The following is an 18,825-nucleotide window of genomic DNA, read 5'->3' as shown; positions in this document are numbered from 1 at the left end:
ACCTAAGAGCCATTGTCCAAGTTTCATCTTTGGTATCAGTGACGTTTGTGGCATCTTGGGTCATGCACAGCTGGGGTAGGGAAAGTCTGTGACTCTTAAAAACCCTGTATCATTAGTACAGAGGCAAATCAAGGCTAAAGGATTTGAACCTTATTGTCCTATGAAGGGGTGAAAGCAAAAAAGTTTTGTCTGATTAACATGGTGGTAGTGTGTAGAAATCTAAGTCTATGTCGTGATTTCAGCCTTGTAGCTTAACCTAGTGCCAGGACAGTGGTGAAGGCACAATGTGAGAGGCAATAGAAAGCACCGGCATGCTTGGAGGTTTGATTAATAAAGTTGGTGGAGGAGGAACAGCTGACAGGAATTATTTCTCATTGCTGCATGATACTATTGATGAAATAGAAAAGGCAAAATCCGAAAACAGCTTCATGCATAAAATGATGACTTTATCTTCCAATTGTTTGAATTTTGAGAAGATCCTGAGCCAGGCAGACAGGCGCAGCCGGTTCTTTCTCCTGCCTGCCAGTAGGGATTGTGTGTTGAGACTGACCGTCTTTAAAAGCATCACACCAGGACCAATGGACCTGATAAAGTGCTGGTCGTGAGCACTTTACACACACACACACACACACACACACACACACACACACACACACACACAGAATATCTGTGTGGAAACACCACATGAGGCAATGTGCATTTGTAGACATAGAGAGAAGCAGATCTCTGGGGGTTTTCTGGCCAGATAGCCTAGCCTTGTAGTCTCATAGTAGCCTATTTGTTGAGATTCAGGTCAGTGAGAAACTTGTCTCAAAAAAAAAAAAAAAAAAAAAGGGACAGAGCCTGAGGAATAACACCAGACATTTCTCCGGCTCTACGCATAGGCTTAGTACTGTGGGAGTTGGAGTTGGGGGTGTGGAGGAAGATGATGATAGTGCAGAGGGCAAAGGTTGGTGATAATGCTGTGACTCCTGCAACTCCAGAGGCTCATGATTTGCTGAGCACAGACTGGTTTCTGCCCTTCTCTGCTGGAAGAATGCGATGGCAGTCCTGGTACTGTTTCTCATGTGTGCTACTGGCCAGCAGGAATAAAATGGGTCAGATTTACCCTTGTTAAAGATGTCACTCATGACAGCCATAAGAAACGGTACTTTCTCAAATAAGAACCTCAAAGAAAACAACACATTTTGTAAGGGAAAATCATCATCCAAAAGAAGAGGTCGGCACATCATTATGCATTCAAGGTAAGAGAGGATCTTGTAGGAAAGTAATGCTGTGTGAGTAAATATGGCGGGGAGGGCAAAACTACCACCTGCCCATCTCTTCACTGCCAACTGCACTTACTCTTCTCCCAGAAGCATATCTTCTTTCTTTATTTATTATAATTTATTCACATTACATCCCAATTGTTATCCCTTTCTCACCCTCCCTCCCACTTCCACCCTATTCCCCTCCCCTAGACATCTGACACTGGGGCCCCCCTCCCCCACCGGCTGACCACAGCCTATCAGGTCTCATCAGGATAGCCTGCATCCCCTTCCTCTGGATGCCCTCAGAGACTCCACACCAAGGAGAAGTGATTAATTAAATCTAGGCTGCCAGAGTTCATGTCAGAGGCAGTCCCTGCTCCCCATTCCCCCACAACCTTGAAGAATGAGCTGCCCATCGGCCATATTTGAATGGGGGGATCCTAGGTTCTGGGCATGCATTGTCCTTGGTTGGTGTATCAGTCTGTGCAGCAGCCCCCGCCTCATCTAGCTCCGCTGGCCCTGGTGGTCTCCCAGTGGGGCTCCTCACCCCTCTGGGTCCCTCCATCCCTCCTATTCCTCCACACAACTCTCAGAGTCTAGTGATGAGTTCCAGCATCTGTCCAGATCCCTGCTGGGTGGAGTTTCTCAGAGGACATCTAGGTTGGGCTAATATACACTTATGAGTATATAACATGTGTGTCTTTCTGGGCCTGAGTTACCTCACTCTGGATGATCTTTTCTAGTTCCATCCATTTGCTCAGAAATTTCAAGATTTCCTTGTTTTTTAATAGCTGAGTAGTATTCTGTTGTGTAAATGTACCATAGTTTCTTTGTCCACTGTTCAGTTGACAGACATGCAGATCCTGGCTATTACGAATAAAGCTGCTTTGAACGTAGCTGAGCAAATGTCCTTGCTGTATGGTGGAGCATCTTTCCCAGAGCCATATTAAAAAGGCTGAGGGTTTTTTTTTACACACTATATCCATGCCACACTGTGTTCTCTCACACTTGTGTGCACATCTGTGATAGGGGCAACATTTTCGTGCTTTGAGCAAACACCTTTCTTTTTCCCTCTGTGCATCACCTTCTTCAGGAAAGGAAACAGGACTGAGCATTCTGCCGTCTTTCAGTCTCTACCCCTTTATCAGTTGTGGGTCTCTGTGCTCATAATCATCTGCTGCAAACAAGAACTTCTCAGCTAAGGGCTGGGAGATTCCTTCATCTATGGGTATAAGTCATTAGGAGTTTGATTTAGTACACCTAAACTTAGTAGAATAATAGTAGTCCTAGCATCTCCCCTAGCCAAGTAATAGTAATGGGTACTCTCCTGCAGTCTATGATCTGTCTAGCCATGGAATTTTGGCTTGATGGAGGTGCCAAGGATGAGTCTCATCTTGTGAAGTAGACCTTAGTCCAATTATAAAGTGGTTGGTTATTTCTACGACACCGTTGCCTCTATTGCATCAACGGGTGTGTTTTTCCTGCTCGATCATTATTGTAGCTCACAGGTTTCACAGGTGGATATGACTTATAAGTAATATTCTCTGGTAAGTTGCATAGCACCTTCCATCACTATGAAACCCAGCCATAAGGGGTGCAGCTTTTCAGATCAATACTAGTAGAATGCTCAGCCTTGAACACAGCAGATATGTTCTTCCCCTCCTCTAAAGGCTCAAAGATCATTGCGGAAGAGGGGTCACAGAGAGTGAAAGGGTCAGATGCAGTTGGCGATTGCAAGGAAATCATGTCTTTTGGACACAGCAGGGCAGCTGTGCAGAGGAACTCAAAGGAGCTGTGACATCATGCGCCAGACCTGTGCGAGTCGGAGCCAGACAGAATCCTAGCATGGCAAGGGAAGTTGGGCACAAAGTTCTACTCTGCTGAGGGGCGACTGGCAATTGGAGAAGAAGGGTCAGCTTCGACTAGGAGTGTGACCGCTGAGAAGCTGACCATGCTGCAGCAGAAGGCCACACATGCAAGACTATCTGAGCAGCACAGATTGGCCTTGGTGGGAGAAAAAAAAATAAAAAAGCTGTGTGGGAAGGAAAAGGATAGACAATGTGGGAAGAGTTGGGGAGAGAGGGTCAATATCATCAAAGCACATTGTATGAAGTTCCCAAAGAACTGATATAATTTCTAGAAGAGCAATGACCAAGACCAAAAAGGACAGGTTTGTACGATTGCTGGTCTTGCCTTCTGGCATAGAACTTTACTCAATAAACATTGGTTGTGTGAATATTTTGAAATATTTCCAGGAACTATGACATCTAAAACTCAACCCAAGCCACATGCGTTGGATGGCAAATTACGTAAGTAATCTTAATTTCCAGCACAGATCACATTTCTGAGGTCAAGTACAACGGCCTCACATTGAGTGGAAAGTATTTTTTGTATATGAAGAGAATGAAGAACTAAGCTGTCTTTGCAATCATGTTTTTGATTAGACCGAATCACAATCATGAGCCTTTGAAAGGATGAAAAGAGCACTCTGAGGCAGCGACAGCAGAAGCAGCAGCGGCAGCGGCAGCAGCAATGGCAGCAGCAGCAGCAGGACCCTGATGTAGCTCCCTAGTCTCCAAGGCGCTCAGATTCACTCCTTTAACAAAGACTGCCTGAGCCTGCTGAGTACCTGAGACTGACTTTGGGGGACAACTTAACAGTGGGAGGACCAAACAGAAAAAACAAATAGTTACTCTGTCATATCAGGAGGACGTGGGTGCTCAAGGAAAGTCACTCTGGGACAGGGGAAAACAGTCAGCATTCAGAAGAAGGGGCACAGGGCCTCACTAAACTTAGATTTCCATTAGAGTGAAGACTCCGAACAGTTCTGGGTGGTACTGAATGTAGTGGGAGTCTAAATGCAGCTTCTAAGTGAATAGGGGGCACAGGCATATGTGCCCAATGATAAGACGATGTGAATGGTGGCATGGTGGAAGAAAACGTTGAGTTGGTTTTTGAAAAATGAGAGTCTCTTGCCAGCAGAAGAGAAGACAAAGAAATGCAAAGAGACTTGGAGTAGGTCAGACACACACATGGGGCTTCAGGCTCATGCAGCACAGGTCCTTGGTGCTGGTGCTGAAGATGAAGCATATGGAACAGGCTACACAACACAAGAGATGAGTCTAGAGAGCAAGGTGAGACTGGGTCTTAAATTTTTTTTTTCATGTGTAAAACAAAGATCTGTTAGGGTTTGGGTCCAAAATCTTCTCCAACAGCCGTGTGCTAAAAGTTTGTTTGGTGAACAGCCTGTGGCGCTATTGGGAGGTGGGGCAATTGTCAGAGTGGAGGGGCTTGTTGGATGAAGCAAGACAGGACAGGGTGCCTTTGACAGAATAGTAGAGCCTCATTAATCCCCTTCGTTCCCCTACTTCTTGACTGTCTTGAGTTGAAAATCTTTGCTCAGCCCTCTGTCCCCTGCCATGATATTTTCCTTCAGCACAGGCTCAGCAGCAATAGAGCCAATGCACCGTGCACTGCGATCTCTGAAACCATGCTTCCAAATAAATCTTTTCTCCTCTGAGTTGATATCCTTGGTTATTTTCTAATAGCCACAGCTAATGAAGGATCCCAGACTTTTTATAAGTATATATTCTATAAAGATAAGTTAGTTTGTCTTTAAAGGCCATTAGAATGGAATTCTGATAATAATGGGCATATGTGTGGGAGACAAAACAGGTATTGATACTTTCACAGTAGAATTCCCCTACACAGAACACACAACTTAACATCTTTATAGCTAAAATAATACAATATAATGGTGAGACCGGGACATGACTCAGGCTGTAAAATGCTTGTCTTGCAATCACAAAGGCCTAGTTTGAACTCCAAAACCCATGTTTAAAAACCAGCCTGGTGTGGCCGTGCACCCTGGTAATCCTAGGAGGAGAAGGTGGCTCCCGGAGGCTTGCTGGCTAGCCTAGTTCTCTGGTGAATTCCAATGTAGGGAGAGAGCATGTGTCAGGAAAAAGGTGGACAACTCCCAAGGAGTGACATACAAAGTTGTTCCATGGCTTCTACACATACACATGTATGCACATACAAGTACACACACACACACACACACACACACACACACACAAACACACACACACACACACACACACACACAATTGTCAAATGGAAATGTTTTTGAGAATAAAAGGTAGATACTCTTAACAATAGATCTCAAGAGGGAGTATTCTAGACAAACTGACGATAGTCACTCCTATGCCTAAATTTTTAAGTTGAAAACGAATAATCATACAAAAGCTTAACTTAGCACTTATATCTGTGGGAGCTGGATAGATGGCTTGGTGATGAAGAGCACCTGCTGCCACTGCAAATGACCTAGGTTGCACTCCCAGCACTCACACCCGGCAGCTTACACATGCCTGTAACTCCAGATCTAGGGGAATTTGATACCCTTTTCTGGATTCCAGGAGCACCAGGTACCCACAGTGTGCACAGGTGTACATGCGGGCAAAACATGTATAAACATAAAAGTATGAATTATTCACTTGAAATTTACATTTAGGATGCAAATGAGGCAGGAGTTAGGGCTCCAAAAGCAGTATAGTATAGAACATTTAACTTTGTCACCAAAGAGCCTGGGTTGAGATCCCAACACCAACACCTGATTCATCAACAGCTAACTCAGGCATCGTGTCTGCACTTCTTTGAGTTTTAAATTGCTTAACTATTTATCCCAAAGTCAAGCTATAGATGCAATTTAATTCAGAACTTTTTTCCCCACTTGATGTGTATGTGTGTGGGCCTGAGTAAATGTATGTGCAACACACACTTTTTCAGTACAAGTGTGTCTCATGCAATATTTGTGACAAGATTTACTCTTGCTCTTTGTTGCCAAGACAATTTACATGTTGCATCCATACGGTTGTGTGTGCGAATCTCTACATGTTGACCATACCCTCACAGTGTCTGCTGAAGTGTCCTACATGGTTGCACAGATTAAGAGTGGACCTCTCAGCGGAGCGCATCATTTGCAACCAGGATCATCATCACCTCCCCTCATAGCTATGCTGCAGAACTCAGTCACTGTTGCCTTCCATCCACCTGTGAATATTTTTTTTGATACTCATATGAGCATTATAGACATTAAGAACGGTCCTAAGAATATTTTTTAAAATAGACTTATTAACTCTAGATGGGCTAGAATAGAGACTCCAGTGGGGGTGTGATTTTTTGATTTTTTTTTTTTGAGCAAAAAAAAAAAAAAAGGAGAAATTCAACTGTGGAACTCTGGTGTTTTGTCTCTAACAAGGAGAAACTAGAGGAGTTATCATTAACTTTAAAAGGAAACAACTTTAAGGAGTTTTCCTAATTTGCTCATGCTCTGATAAAACACAGACCAAAAGCAACTTGGGGAGGAAAGGGTTTATTTCAGTTTCCAGGCTATTGGTCATTTTATTTTATTTTATTTTTTTTGCTATCTGTGGAAGAACACATGACAAGAACTCAAGGCTGGAATTTGGAGGTAGGAACAAGAGCAGAGACCGCTGAGGAACGCCGCCTGTGGACTTACTCCGTTTGCTTTCTTATACAATCCACAATGGGCTGGACTTTCCTACACCAATCATTAACCAAGCCACAGGCCAGTCTGATGCTTAATCCTTAACTGAGGTTACCTCTTCCCAGATATCCCTAGGCTGTATGAAGTTGGCAAAACCAACCACCACAGAGGTATTTTGTCCTCCCCTTTTGCTGATTCCCCTCCTTGTCTGCTCATCTAAGAACACGTGCTATGTCCTTACCACCCTAGAAGCAAGCAAGCAGTTGGGGGCATCATCTGTGAAATCTGGGTTTCGTTTCCATCTTTTCTGAGGCTTGGTTTGTATATTTATAGCTCTAGAATAATGGTATCGGCCATACAAACCTCTCAAGAAGTTCAGATAAAAAGGGTTAAGAAAATCATACCATAGAACATGGTTTGAATGTGAAATGCACCGCCCTCCATAGATTTATATGTTTGGACACATGATTCAAACCTTGAGATGACATCTAGCTAGAGGAAGTGGGAAGCTGTGGAGCACGTTGAGGTTTCTTAACATAGTCCTATTTCCTGTCTTCTTTTGGCTCCCTGATTGGGGCATAATGAAACGGACTGCTGTGTTCTCCGACCACACATCTTGCCAGACAAGATAATCTAAATCCTTAAACTATAACTCAAAATGCATCTTTTCTTCCATAAATGGATTCTTGCTGCGGATTTATAGTCATAGTGACCAAAAATATTACATTATGTTATAAATGTTACTCAGGATTGCCAACTTCAAAATCTACCTTATAATCCTATGATATTTCATTGATTTTTTTGCCTCTTTGTCTAGATAGTTGGTTGAATTGTGACTCCCCCTAAAGATATATATATATATATATATATATATATATCTCAAGTGTCTTTGGGCTTAGGCTGGATCCTCAATGCAATGACAAATATATTTACAGCAAAGGAAGAAGGTTTGAGCCACAGAGCCTTGGGAAGAACGGTGGCCACATAAACACAGGGACAATGACTAGAGCTAGGTTGGTACAGGCTGAGAAGCACCCACTGCCAGCAGAGGCTGGAAGGGACACAAAGAATTCTCCCCTACATCTTAGAGGGTGGCCCTGGTAACACATTGGCCTCAGACGCCTGCCCTCTGGGACTGTGATAGCATAAAATCTGTCCTCTTTAACCACTGCCATTTGCTACAACAACAATAGGGTCCAAGTCCAAGCCATCACTAAATTAGAGCAGCTCATTTTTTCAGACACGTCTGGCCTACACATCACCTTCAGCCACCATTCTTAGCCACCATTGCCCATCTTACCAGCTGCTAGTCACCTCTCCCGGTGCTACAGGCACTTGGTGACCGATGTGTGGTGTAAAGTTGAAATAAAATCTTGCCAGTTCTCTGCCCATACCCACCCACATGCTTCCTGTTTCATGCAGAGTTGAAGCCACAGGCTTTGCCATGGCCTAGAGGCTGGCTTTGACCTGGTTCCTACTCTCTGACTTGCTCTGTGACAAAGCCGACTCCTCCTACTCCCAAGCCCCCAACTCCCTGCATTCCCTTCCTGCTGTCCGGATAACCACAGCCTGCTTTGGAATACGTTCCTGCCCAAATCTCATTTCTTACATGAAGCCTTGCATTTTCATCCCATACCCCTAAGTGGTGAGCCCAAATTGAGTACGGTCCATCCCACACCACTCTTGTGTTGTCTTGCTAATTTTCCAGCTCATGGGCTTTTCCTATTCAGAAGAAAGCTACACATTAAGACCTTGCCTGTCTTGCTCACTGCAGTATCCAAAGCATCAATGTTCAGCACATTGCAGCCATTAATTAGTAATTTGCCAAACGAGTGAAGAAATCAGCATACCTTATAGTTATCAAGGGCGTGAGCCAAATGGATGGAGATGCCATCTAGTTTCAGCACCGCCCCAAACAACACTGTCTGAGGAGTAACCCAGAGGGCCACCCACTCTCGTCCTGAGTGGCTAAGATCACATAGGGAGGAGCCTACTGTAGCTGTGGAGCCGGGGCCACAGTCTGGGAACTGCTAAGTAGTATTCGTTTTTAGAGAAGCACAGCAGAGTGTTTAAAGTTGCAGGTTCAAAAGACACGTCAATGTGTCAATGTTAAATCTATGAATAAATCCTGCAGGAAATTTTCCAACTACATCCATCACAAACTACAATTCTTCATATGTGGAACACCAGGCAGCTTAAAAAGCCCTCTCATCCATCTCATTTTATTTGACTTTGGTACCTATCTGAGTTAGTGCTGAACGATATTTTTTCCCTTTTAAACGTGGAAGTAAGGAGAATAGTTGGTTCCTACAAGAGAATACTGCAGAATAAGGGGTCTTTAGATCCAAAGTAGGATTTCTGATTATGAAAAAAAAAATTCTTTTACACTTCATTCATTGATCTCTTTAATCTACGCCGTTGGGTTATTGGACCATTATTTGTTCCAAGTGCCTATAAGCTAAGGGAGTTGGTTCCTGGACCTTCCTGGTTTGTTTTAAATAAACTAATGTGCATTACCTGTACTTAAAAAGAAAATCAGCAAGTAACTCGCCACCTTTCTAGTGCCCGGTACTTCCCTCAGGAGGCAACGTCTGCTACATGGAAAGCTTTGATCGCTGCCCTGCCAGGAGGTGGGGACAGATCTACGTAGGCGGCGGTGCACCCGGGCCAGTTCTGGGTGGGTGTGGGGCTGCGCCGTGGAGGCCAGCCTAGGGGCGTGGCGGGGCGTGGCGGCGACGTGGCAGCGGGGCGGTGCGGAGGCCATCTTGGCACGGGACGAGCTCTCATCCAGTCTTCCTCGTCCTCCGTAAGCCGGATCTCCGCGCGGGACCCCCCACCCCGCCCCGACCCGGGACACCGAACCCGACCCGCGTGTGCAGCTTCCGCGCAGGCGCTCGCCCGGACCCAGGTGAGCTCGGGCCTGGTGACTCGGTTACTCGAGCGGCGGCGCCCGGACGTTAGCGAGCCCCAGGTGGGCGGGCCGGCCGGCTGATGGCAGGGTGCGGGGGCTCGGGGTGGCGGGGACACTCGCCAGGAGAGCGGGATCCAAGGCAGCATCGCCCCGGTCCGGATCCAGGCTCCCCGGGGCCACACCTTCTCGCGCGCGCACGGGTGGCCAGGCCGGCGGACCTTCGCCCGGCCCAGCCCGGCTTGCAGACGTGGCACAGGCTGCACAGGCCGCCGGACCCGGTGGGACGCAGCGTCTTCTCCTGAGATCTCTGCAGGGCTCTTTAACTTGGACCTATTTCAGGGTCCAGGATTCTCAGGAATTGCTTATTTCCTAAATGGCAGGATCTCTTGTTCAAGAGTTTTTTGTTTTTTGTTTTTTTTGTTTTTTTTTTTTTGTCATAGTAGTTGATCCGAGGAGGCAGCTTTGACTCATGTGCGATCCTGACACTCTTTGGCACTCCAGTGCTGTGTGAGAGCACTATTGAATCACTGAGTGTTTAGGGAAGTTTATTTTGGGCTCTGCACTGAGAACGACAGACTGCTGACCTCCGTCCTGAGTCTGTCTGGTGGTATTCTAGGCAATCCCAAGGCATCAGTAAGGTCAATACGAATAGCTTCTGATGCTGTCTCTGAGTTTACCAAAAGTCCATCATCCTGTTTTTCTTTTAAGTAGCCATGCATTTTAAAAAGCAGACCAAAGTAAGTACAAGCAGATTTGAAGAGCAGTTTGATTGGTCAGAGCCAGGGGACTAATCTTCTAAGCTAGTTCCATCTCTTTTTCCCGTAGTAATATTGATGCATTCAGACTACTTTTTGTTCTATAGAAGCTCTGTCAACTGTTGCTTATCCTAATAGGCTCTTTCTTCTTCCTCGTCCTCCTCTTCTTCTTCTTCTGAGAAGGTGTGTTTATGTCTGCGGAGTTTATCTCAGTATTGTCTTTAAGCCATTACTCAAACAATAAACGGTCATGATTCTCAGATGTGCTCTTTTGCCCATACTGAGAGATCGGAGTTATCTTTAAATAGGACCTGGTCATGGCAAAGATTAGGTACCTTCTGCAGTGAAGGATGAAAGATGAGTGACTAATAAATCAAGAGATGAAGGAAAGAGATAGCTTTGGTAGAAAGTGATACAGTCTGTGGAGGGGCCTTTCTCTCTCCGGTTGTGTCTTATTCCAAGTAGGAAATAGGCAGGTTTAGCCTCCTCAAATGCCTTGTCTTCCCCCACTTCACAGCCAGGTTTCGGTGGGGCACATGCACATCTCCCTTCTTTGGAAACAGCTCTGAGATTGTCTGTAGTTCAGCAAACCCATGGAAGCTGTCACAACGTCCCACCTGGCTTTTCTGCAGTAATCAGTGCTATTTGTCCGTTCCTACCTTGGAAGGCTGGCGGCTTCTGAGAGACACAGTCTTCTGATTTCTCCCTGCCGTTTTGCTGGTCTTATTTTCTGCAGGTCAGTCGGGCCACATGCCTGGAAGAGGCTTGGGGTTCTGTGGCCGTCTTTATCCTGGTACACCTTTCTTAGAAGAGATGCCGCAGAGCGGGGCATCAGGAGAGGTCAGCACATCTAGGACACTTGTGGTCGGTGGCTGGTGCACGCCAGACGCAGTTGTCCCTACTTGGTGTTTCAAGGAACTTGATCCTGTGAGTTAGAAGTGAAAATCCTTATGATCCTCCAAAAAGACACCATCAGACTCCTTGGCCTCTTACACTGCCCTCTGTCTCACCTGTTGGCACCGCCCTCTATCTGTCTGATCAACCACCTCATCCACTCTTCACCTTTATGGGCACTCACCGAGTCTTACAGCTAACCTTTCTCAAGGCTGTCTTCTCTCTCATCTCCATCATTACTACCTTAGTTTAGGCTGCAGAGTCTCAGCCTGGCACTGTACTGTGGACATACAGGGTCATATGACTCTTGTGGGTTGTGAGGATGCGCATTATGGTAATTTGAGCTGCTACCTAATACATATCAGCAGTACCCTAGTGACAACCGGGGCTGTCATGGAAACCCTCGGGGTGTGAGATGATGGTTATCCCTAGTGTAGGCTATTGACTGTTTGGACTTCCTCGGTATCCTTGAGTGGTGTCTCTGCCCAGCGATCTAGTGTATATACTTCGGCCAAAGGAATTCTTGTTCACCTTTCGCTCCATAGTGCTGGTGGGTGAATTCAGGACCTTTGCATTTGCTAGGCAAGTGTTTTACCACTGAATTACAACCCCAGCCCAAAGGAGTCTTCAAAATACAAATAGGAATTGTCAGTCACTGGGGTCAGGCCTGAGTCTTCCGGTGGGTAGTAAATGGGCTGACATATCTGTGAGGTGGGAATGTTCATCAAGAGTGTAAGTGGGCTGACCTGGATGAATCTCAGGCATTTTGCGCTGTGAGTGTGTGTGAAGCGGGGAGCCAAATATTAAGAGGTTACTTGAGATTTAATTTTATTTATTTTTCCTTTATAAAATGTGGAAATTGAGAGAACAGGGGAGTGTTTTGCTGTCAGTGTTTACATTTGGAGGGGGTTTGGAGTGATGGTGTGGTTCTGTGTCCCCACAGTGGTGGTGGCGAGAACTTGTGCACGTGGCTCAGCTTCACAGAGCAGCACCACACACCTCACGTCCACACAAATAACGAAAACTGCCCGAAGCTCCAATAAAGTCTGAAGAGTCGTGAGCAGCTCTGGCCTGGCCATCCTCTGTCTTCTACGGTTGGCCCTGGCTGCATATTTCTGTAAGCGGCTGAGACTGAGGTCATTTTGTATAGAGTACTCTGGTCTTTTCGCATCTTATGGATTTAAACCATCAAAAGAGTTAGAATGAAAAGACAGAAGCTTCCTCCAGCTTAAGTGCCTTCCAGGTATCTGGGCCCCTGGCTGTCCCTCAGTCTTGATTGATCTCCCATTGTGGGTCTTCTTGAATGTGTCTTATTCCCTTTACCGAAGATGCTGTTTATATCTGCAGTGTGTTCTTCTTCTTCTTCTTCTTCTTCTTCTTCTTCTTCTTCTTCTTCTTCTTCTTCTTCTTCTTCTTCTTCTTCTTCTTCTTCTTCTTCTTTTTCTGGAAGCTTCCCCTTTCCCTTGGCTTATGGAAGTTTGATATGTCCTGCAGAACTGAGCTTATTTCTTAGCTAGGAGCCTTCTCCAGACCTTGCAGTCACAATCCTTTTTCTGTCCAGCATGACTGTGTTCTCAGCCTCAGAAAACAGCATCCAGCCTTCTGGGTGCTTTGCGGTTACTGTGCCGCACTGCCCCAGCGTCCTCGGATGTTGGTATTGCTCGTTGGTGTGTCCTGTACAAGTCTCTAAGTTGACTGGGTTTTGCTTGGCACTGTATTTCCAGAGGCTCCTTGCAGTGCTTGGCGGGCAGTTTGCCTTTGCTGAACATTTGTAAAGTGAGGGAAAACATCACAAGCCAGTTTGGCATGCTTAGAGTTGGTATTGTACCGGCTGAGTCTCTTTTCCTGTTGCTGAGTGAAACAGCTCCAACAGAAGCCGCTTGGGAGAGGAGAGGGCTTCTCTGCTTCACCGTTTGGTGCAGCCCACCTCCGTGGAGGCTTCCCCGCTGGAGCACGAAGGTCGGAAGCAGCGACTGCTGAGGGAATGCACGCTGCCGCTCCTTAGCCGTAATTACAGGGGTTTGCACGGGTTTTGGTTATGTGATGGCAGTTTTCCCCAAACTACAGTAACCAGCTTCCCAGACTCATTTTTCTAGATTCCTGCTGTGTGCTGCCCTTCCCTTCAGACCCCCGACAGTGGCTGCTCATAGAGGGATTTATTTATCATCATCCTTAGGTGCATAGTCTCTCACCCACTGTTCTTTGATTATCCTTGGCAATGGATACTTTGGACCCCCCACTTGTCCCTCTGTAACCATCCCTGGTCTAAGTGGACGTGATCTCCATGTTTCCCAATCTACAGACCTCCTTTCCATGGCTTTTCTCAGATTAAATCTGTCCTGTTCTAGAAGTTGCTCCTGCCACTGCCTCCAAGCAGTTCCAACAGGGACGGATCCGTTGTGACTTCCCATTAGCCAGTGGCTGTTTTAACCTTTGGTGAGTTTTTTTAGAGATTTCCTTTTGGAGGCTCCTTTCTGACCCTCAGCCAGGTGGACCCTTCAGAAACTCGAGCTTAGCGGGGCGCTTTCCCTCAGGTCACACTGAGAAGGTCCATCTCCATAGGAGCTAAAGAGATAGTCCAGTCCTCTTGGGGTTAGGACCCCTCAAGGGCAAAGGGCGCCTCCTTTGGAAAGCCTGCTTTCTGCTGGGGAAGAGCTCTTTTCATCCGCTTCTGACCATGGGCCAGCACTCTTCTAAACTGCATCTAGCAGTGATTCTCAACCTTTGGGTCATGACCCCTGTGGGGTTGAACAGCTCTTGCACAGGGGTTGCTTAAGACCATCAGAAATAGCATATATATACATTACGATTCATAACAGCAGCAAAATTACAGTTATGAAGTAGCTGTGGAGGGGTCACCACGCATGATAAAGAGCTGTATTAAAGGGTTGCAGCATTAGGAAGGTTGAGAACCACTGGCCTAGTGGGTCTCCTGTCTCAAGCAAAACAAAACATGTCTGCCTGTGGGTTAGAAAGATGGCTCAGCGGTTAAGAGTACTGACTTCTTCCAGAGGACCTAGGTTCAATTCCCAGCACCCACATGGTGGCTCACAACTGACTCTCAGGTTAACTCCAGTTCCAGGGCATCGCACACTCTCTTCTGGGCTCTGTGGGCACCAGGCACCCACATGGTACACAGACTGACTGACATGCAGGAAAAAACACTCATAAACTTAACATTAAAATATCTGTCCTGGAACTAAAAGCGTCTCTTAAGCCCAGATGTCTTGTAACTTACTGCTTCATGGTCTGGTGGGCACTGCTCTTCAGCAGTGGCTGCTCTTAGACAGAGGACAACATGTTTGGCTACCAGATTCAAAACGACTTAGTTCAGTGGACTGTGGCTCAAAGTCTCCTACATTCCAGCGTTTGTCTTCCTGGCCTCTGCCCTGCCTGCCCCCTGCGTCTCCTCCTCAGCCTCTCAGGTTCTCCTGCGTAGGCATCTTCTGTGTGTGTGATGGCCTGTGTGTGTGGTGTGGTGGCCTTCCACACCAACTGGAAGGCAAGCAAGAAGGAAAGACAGAGCAGGGAAGAGGAGATTTAGGGTAGTGCTGGCCCTTCCTTAGTCACGGGGGAAACCTGCAGAGCGGTCTCCTTGAGAATCAGCTTCCTTGCTGGGGTGGGGGTGGGGAGTCAAAAAGCTTCTGCCTGGAGAATGGTGAGTGGTGAGTGAAAGCATCAGGCGATCAATAAACCTCTCTCCTGGGGCCCACAGGGCTGAATAGTCAATAAGCTATAGAAAAGTTAATTTAGTTCTAGAAACCAAATCACTCTAGGTACTGGAATTGTCACCAGCCAACCAAAATGAAGTTTGCAAAAATGGTATGACCTGGCGCAGCTCAACTCCCATTTTCCTTTTTTTTTTTTTTTTTTTTTAGCAGTCCAGGTTCCTAGTCAAAGTGTGGTGCCACCTGTAGTGGGTGGGTCTTGCCATTTCAGCGAACACATTCAGGATATCTCTTAACAGACGTTTCCAGTGGCTCTTCCTCTCCGGTGACTCTAAACCCTGTCAAGTTGACTAACGTTAACACCATCATACATTATATAATAACTATCATACACTTAAGATGCGTTTTAAGATGTAATTTTTTTATGTATAGAATTGTATCCACTCTCCATCACCCCTGCTCACACCTCCTCCAAGGTCAGCCCCACTGTGTCTCCTTTCCAATTTCACAGCCTCTTTGTAACCCGGTGATTCCATAGAGTAGTGCCTGTGTGTGTGTAGGGGTGAGGCCAGGCAGGAAGGCATGCGCAGCCTATTGGGGGACATATCCCTGAAGAAAACAGACTCTTCCTCCCCACAGCCATCAACTACCTCAGCCCCTCAGCTAGGCCTGGGCCTTTGTGAGCTCCTCTTTCATCTCTGCTGGAAATTTGACTGGCTTGGTCTTGTGCAGGTCTTACGGCCCCGTCATGACTAGAAATTACTGCCTCATAGCAGTTCAAGCTCTGGCTCCTACAACCTTCCCACACCATCTTCCACGATGCCCGCTGAGCCTTGGTGGGAGGGGTGTTAGTTAGATGTCCCTCTTAGGGCTAAGCACCTTGCAGCCACTTCCTTCCTGTGCTTAGAGTAGTTTGAGTACTTCCGAGTCTCTGTTAACTGCCATCCATGACAGAAAAGGCGTTTCTCCGATGAGGCATGAGGCATGCACAGACTATGGGTGTAAAGCTGAGTGCCTAGGAGGCAGTTTGATTTGTAAGGATGTTTTCTTGTGTTTGGTATGCCCCAACGTCTGTTAGGACCTCGCTTTCTTGTGGCTTGTTTTCTACTGTTAATGTCTAAAACCTGAGGCACATCATTTCATTGTCACAAGGCTGCTGTGGATCAGGAAACGGGAAGCCAGCATGCTTATAAAGCTGAACTCATCTTCATTTTTTTCGAATGTTAATAGGCGTGGCCCACACGGAATGTAATGAGAGAAGGGTGTGAGTGCATTTGTAAAGTCAAGCAAATTTAACTTTTAAAAAGAAATGCTAACAGAGTAGACTATGTAGAATGCTATGTGAGAGAAGATGAGGAATTTCAAAGCTAAATTAGATGTTTGTATTTTAGCATCTTAACTGAAAACTTCGTATAACGCTAACAGGATTCAAGGGACCAAAATTGACTTGGCACTTTACTATTTAAAATACATAGCTTCATTAATAACATGGTTAACATAAAAATACCTCTCAGTTGTAAATATATATATATATATATATATATATATATATATATATATATATACATATATATATATATATATATATGGAAATGTCAGGTTATTTGCATATTAGTTTTGTAAACTTTTAAAATTTATTTAAAATGTCCTTATAAAAATTGTTGCCAATAAACCCAAAGTGTGTGAGTGTGTATGTGAGTGTGTGTGTGTGTGTGTGTGACATGTGTTGGGTGCCTTTGGAGGATAGAGGAGGGTGTCAGATACGCTGAAGCTGGAATTATAGGTGGTGTCCTCTGGGCGTCAGAATCTGAACTCAGGTCCTCTGTAGAAGCTGCAAGTGCTGCCACCTGGTGGCCGTCTCTTCAGCCTCTCAGGTGTTCTGATGAGCCCTTCCTCGAGACAAGGCTGCATTTTAAGTAGTAAAGGCCAACTTGTCTCTTGGTGATTAGTCTTAGTTATGCCCTGTCTGTATGAGCTGCTGCCCCTGTGTAAAGCTTATTACATTTTTATGTCTCTGCAGTGCACCACAATTGAGGAAAAATGATGGAAGAAAGTGGCATAGAGACGACTCCGCCCCGAACCCCGCCCTTGAACACTGCAGGCCTGGCTGCCTCGGCCATGCCCTCCCCTGAGGTTCACTTAGGTGTGTGTTGTGCCTGACAACTGGTGGGCTGCGGGCTGGGGAAGGCACTGGTCTGTGGATCAGAAGGATGCATGTGGTGACCGTTCTCTTGTCTTGTCAGGGAGGAGTGAAAGAGCCCTTTTAAATACTGTTGTTTGTTACAGGTAAGGGAGCCTGTTTTGCTATAGCCTCTTTCTGGCCGGCCTTCAAGGCATGGGCTGTCTTTGATGTTCTTTGACGTTGCGACGATTAATCTTTTTGAGATTTTAGTGCCTAGGTTTTAATATTCATATCAGAGAAGAAAAATGACTTTCTTAAGAAACCAACAAATAGAAAAAAAGCATTGCTCTCTGACAGCGCTGCTGTTAAGTTGTGCTGTTTCCTCGGTGGAATTACAGGCCTTCTGTGCTCAGGCACAATTGCTGTGCGTTGGCAATTGCACCTTTAACATTAGTTATTAAGATTTGGATTACCACAGGAGCAATTTCCCAAGCAGTGGAAGTTTGCAAATGAGATACAAAGCATTTCCAACATTGTGTTATCCTCTTCTCTCTTTTCCAGCTGCCACCAGCTCCTTCTCCTCTCCCAGCGTGTCCGGGATGGAGTCTTTGCCACCACAAGCCTACTCCACACCTCAGCCGTCCCTGCCCCCCGTGCAGCCGTCAGCACCGCCTCCTTTCGTGCCACTGCCTCCAGCTTCCTCAGTTCCCCTGAGTGGCACTTCTGTGCCGCCCTCTGTGTCCCCATCACCTGCCACCGCCTTCAGCAGCCCTCCTTTATCCCACTTCCCCCCTGCGACGTCCGCCTCGGGGGCTCTTTTATCCGCGCCGCCTTCGGGTCCTCCTATATCAGGATTTTCTGTTGGCACAACTTACGACATCACGAGGGGACATGCCGGGAGAGCACCCCAGACACCTCTGATGCCGTCATTTTCTGCGCCTCCAGTTACAGGTGATTTTCTCGCACTGTTCTGCAGTACTCAGCTATACCTAATGTTTTACCACTGTTTGTTATTTTTAAGTTGTGTTGTGCTGCGATTTCTATACTAGACAGTGGTTTGAAACAGAAAGTTGAGTACTTTAGTTTATGTACAGGCATGGGCACCTACCAGTCACGGGGTTTACGTTCTCCGCATTAATGGGCTAATCTCACTCCGACTTAGAGTTTCCCACTCACATATTTTTGCATTTAAATTATTAACAGTAAAGCTAATGTAACTTACTGCGTAGTTTTTGTGGGGTGTGCAGTTTGGTGTACACTTGGCATTTGGGGTGTGAGAAAGAACTCCCAAATTCCATGCTAACGCTTGTTACTTCCTGATAAGCTGCAGGTCACAATCCAGGAGTACGCTATAGTTTGCTTTTTTAACCGAACCAATGTCCCTAGGGAGTAGATTTTCTCCAGCCAGTCCCATGTGCCACAAGTGGATGCCACTAGGCCATTTCTTTCCTTAGGCCAACTGTTCCCCTGTCTGTCTGTCCCCTTCTTTAGTATGGTTGGTTAAAAACAAATCTTTGTGCCTGATCTTTGTGATCCTCTGTCACTTATCATTTTAGGGCAGAGGGGCACTTCAGCTTTGATTATTTAGTATCCAAATTGGCCAACCTACCTTTCCAAATAATTTTTATTATAGAGCATAAGAATTACATACTTATCTGTATTTACATGTGTTTTTAAAAAAATTTATATATTTTATGTGTGTTTGTGTTTGAGTGT

At 46.0% G+C, this 18,825-nt stretch overlaps 1 protein-coding gene and 1 long non-coding RNA gene across 4 annotated transcripts in view; one reads left to right on the top strand and one right to left on the bottom strand.

The window, feature by feature from the left end:
• LOC311596076 overlaps positions 1–9,414 on the bottom strand; it is a 52,149-nt gene extending 42,735 nt beyond the window's left edge. Inside the window, exon 1 of the long non-coding RNA XR_014778699.1 lies at positions 9,277–9,414. This is a non-coding gene — a long non-coding RNA (uncharacterized lncRNA). The remainder of the gene's footprint in view (positions 1–9,276) is intronic.
• A 103-nt stretch (positions 9,415–9,517) lies between these two features.
• PRRC1 (proline rich coiled-coil 1) overlaps positions 9,518–18,825 on the top strand; it is a 32,893-nt gene continuing 23,585 nt past the window's right edge. The window contains exons 1-4 of one of the 3 annotated variants that reach the window (XM_084779273.1): positions 9,523–9,667; positions 11,162–11,352; positions 17,008–17,130; positions 17,671–18,060. In XM_084779273.1, the coding sequence (XP_084635399.1) occupies positions 17,028–17,130; positions 17,671–18,060 (493 nt within the window). In that variant the 5' untranslated portion in view covers positions 9,523–9,667; positions 11,162–11,352; positions 17,008–17,027. Of the gene's footprint in view, positions 9,668–9,699; positions 9,731–11,161; positions 11,353–17,007; positions 17,131–17,670; positions 18,061–18,825 lie in introns of those variants that run through there. The other 2 variants (XM_084779272.1, XM_084779274.1) reach the window with 2 other exon arrangements.

Source organism: Acomys minous, assembly GCF_964271855.1.
Source record: "Acomys minous genome assembly, chromosome: 4".
In the NCBI taxonomy this organism is placed as follows: Eukaryota; Metazoa; Chordata; class Mammalia; order Rodentia; family Muridae; genus Acomys; species Acomys minous.
The sequence above is the reverse complement of the archived record's forward strand: the minus strand, read 5'-3'. Positions and strand labels throughout refer to the sequence as shown.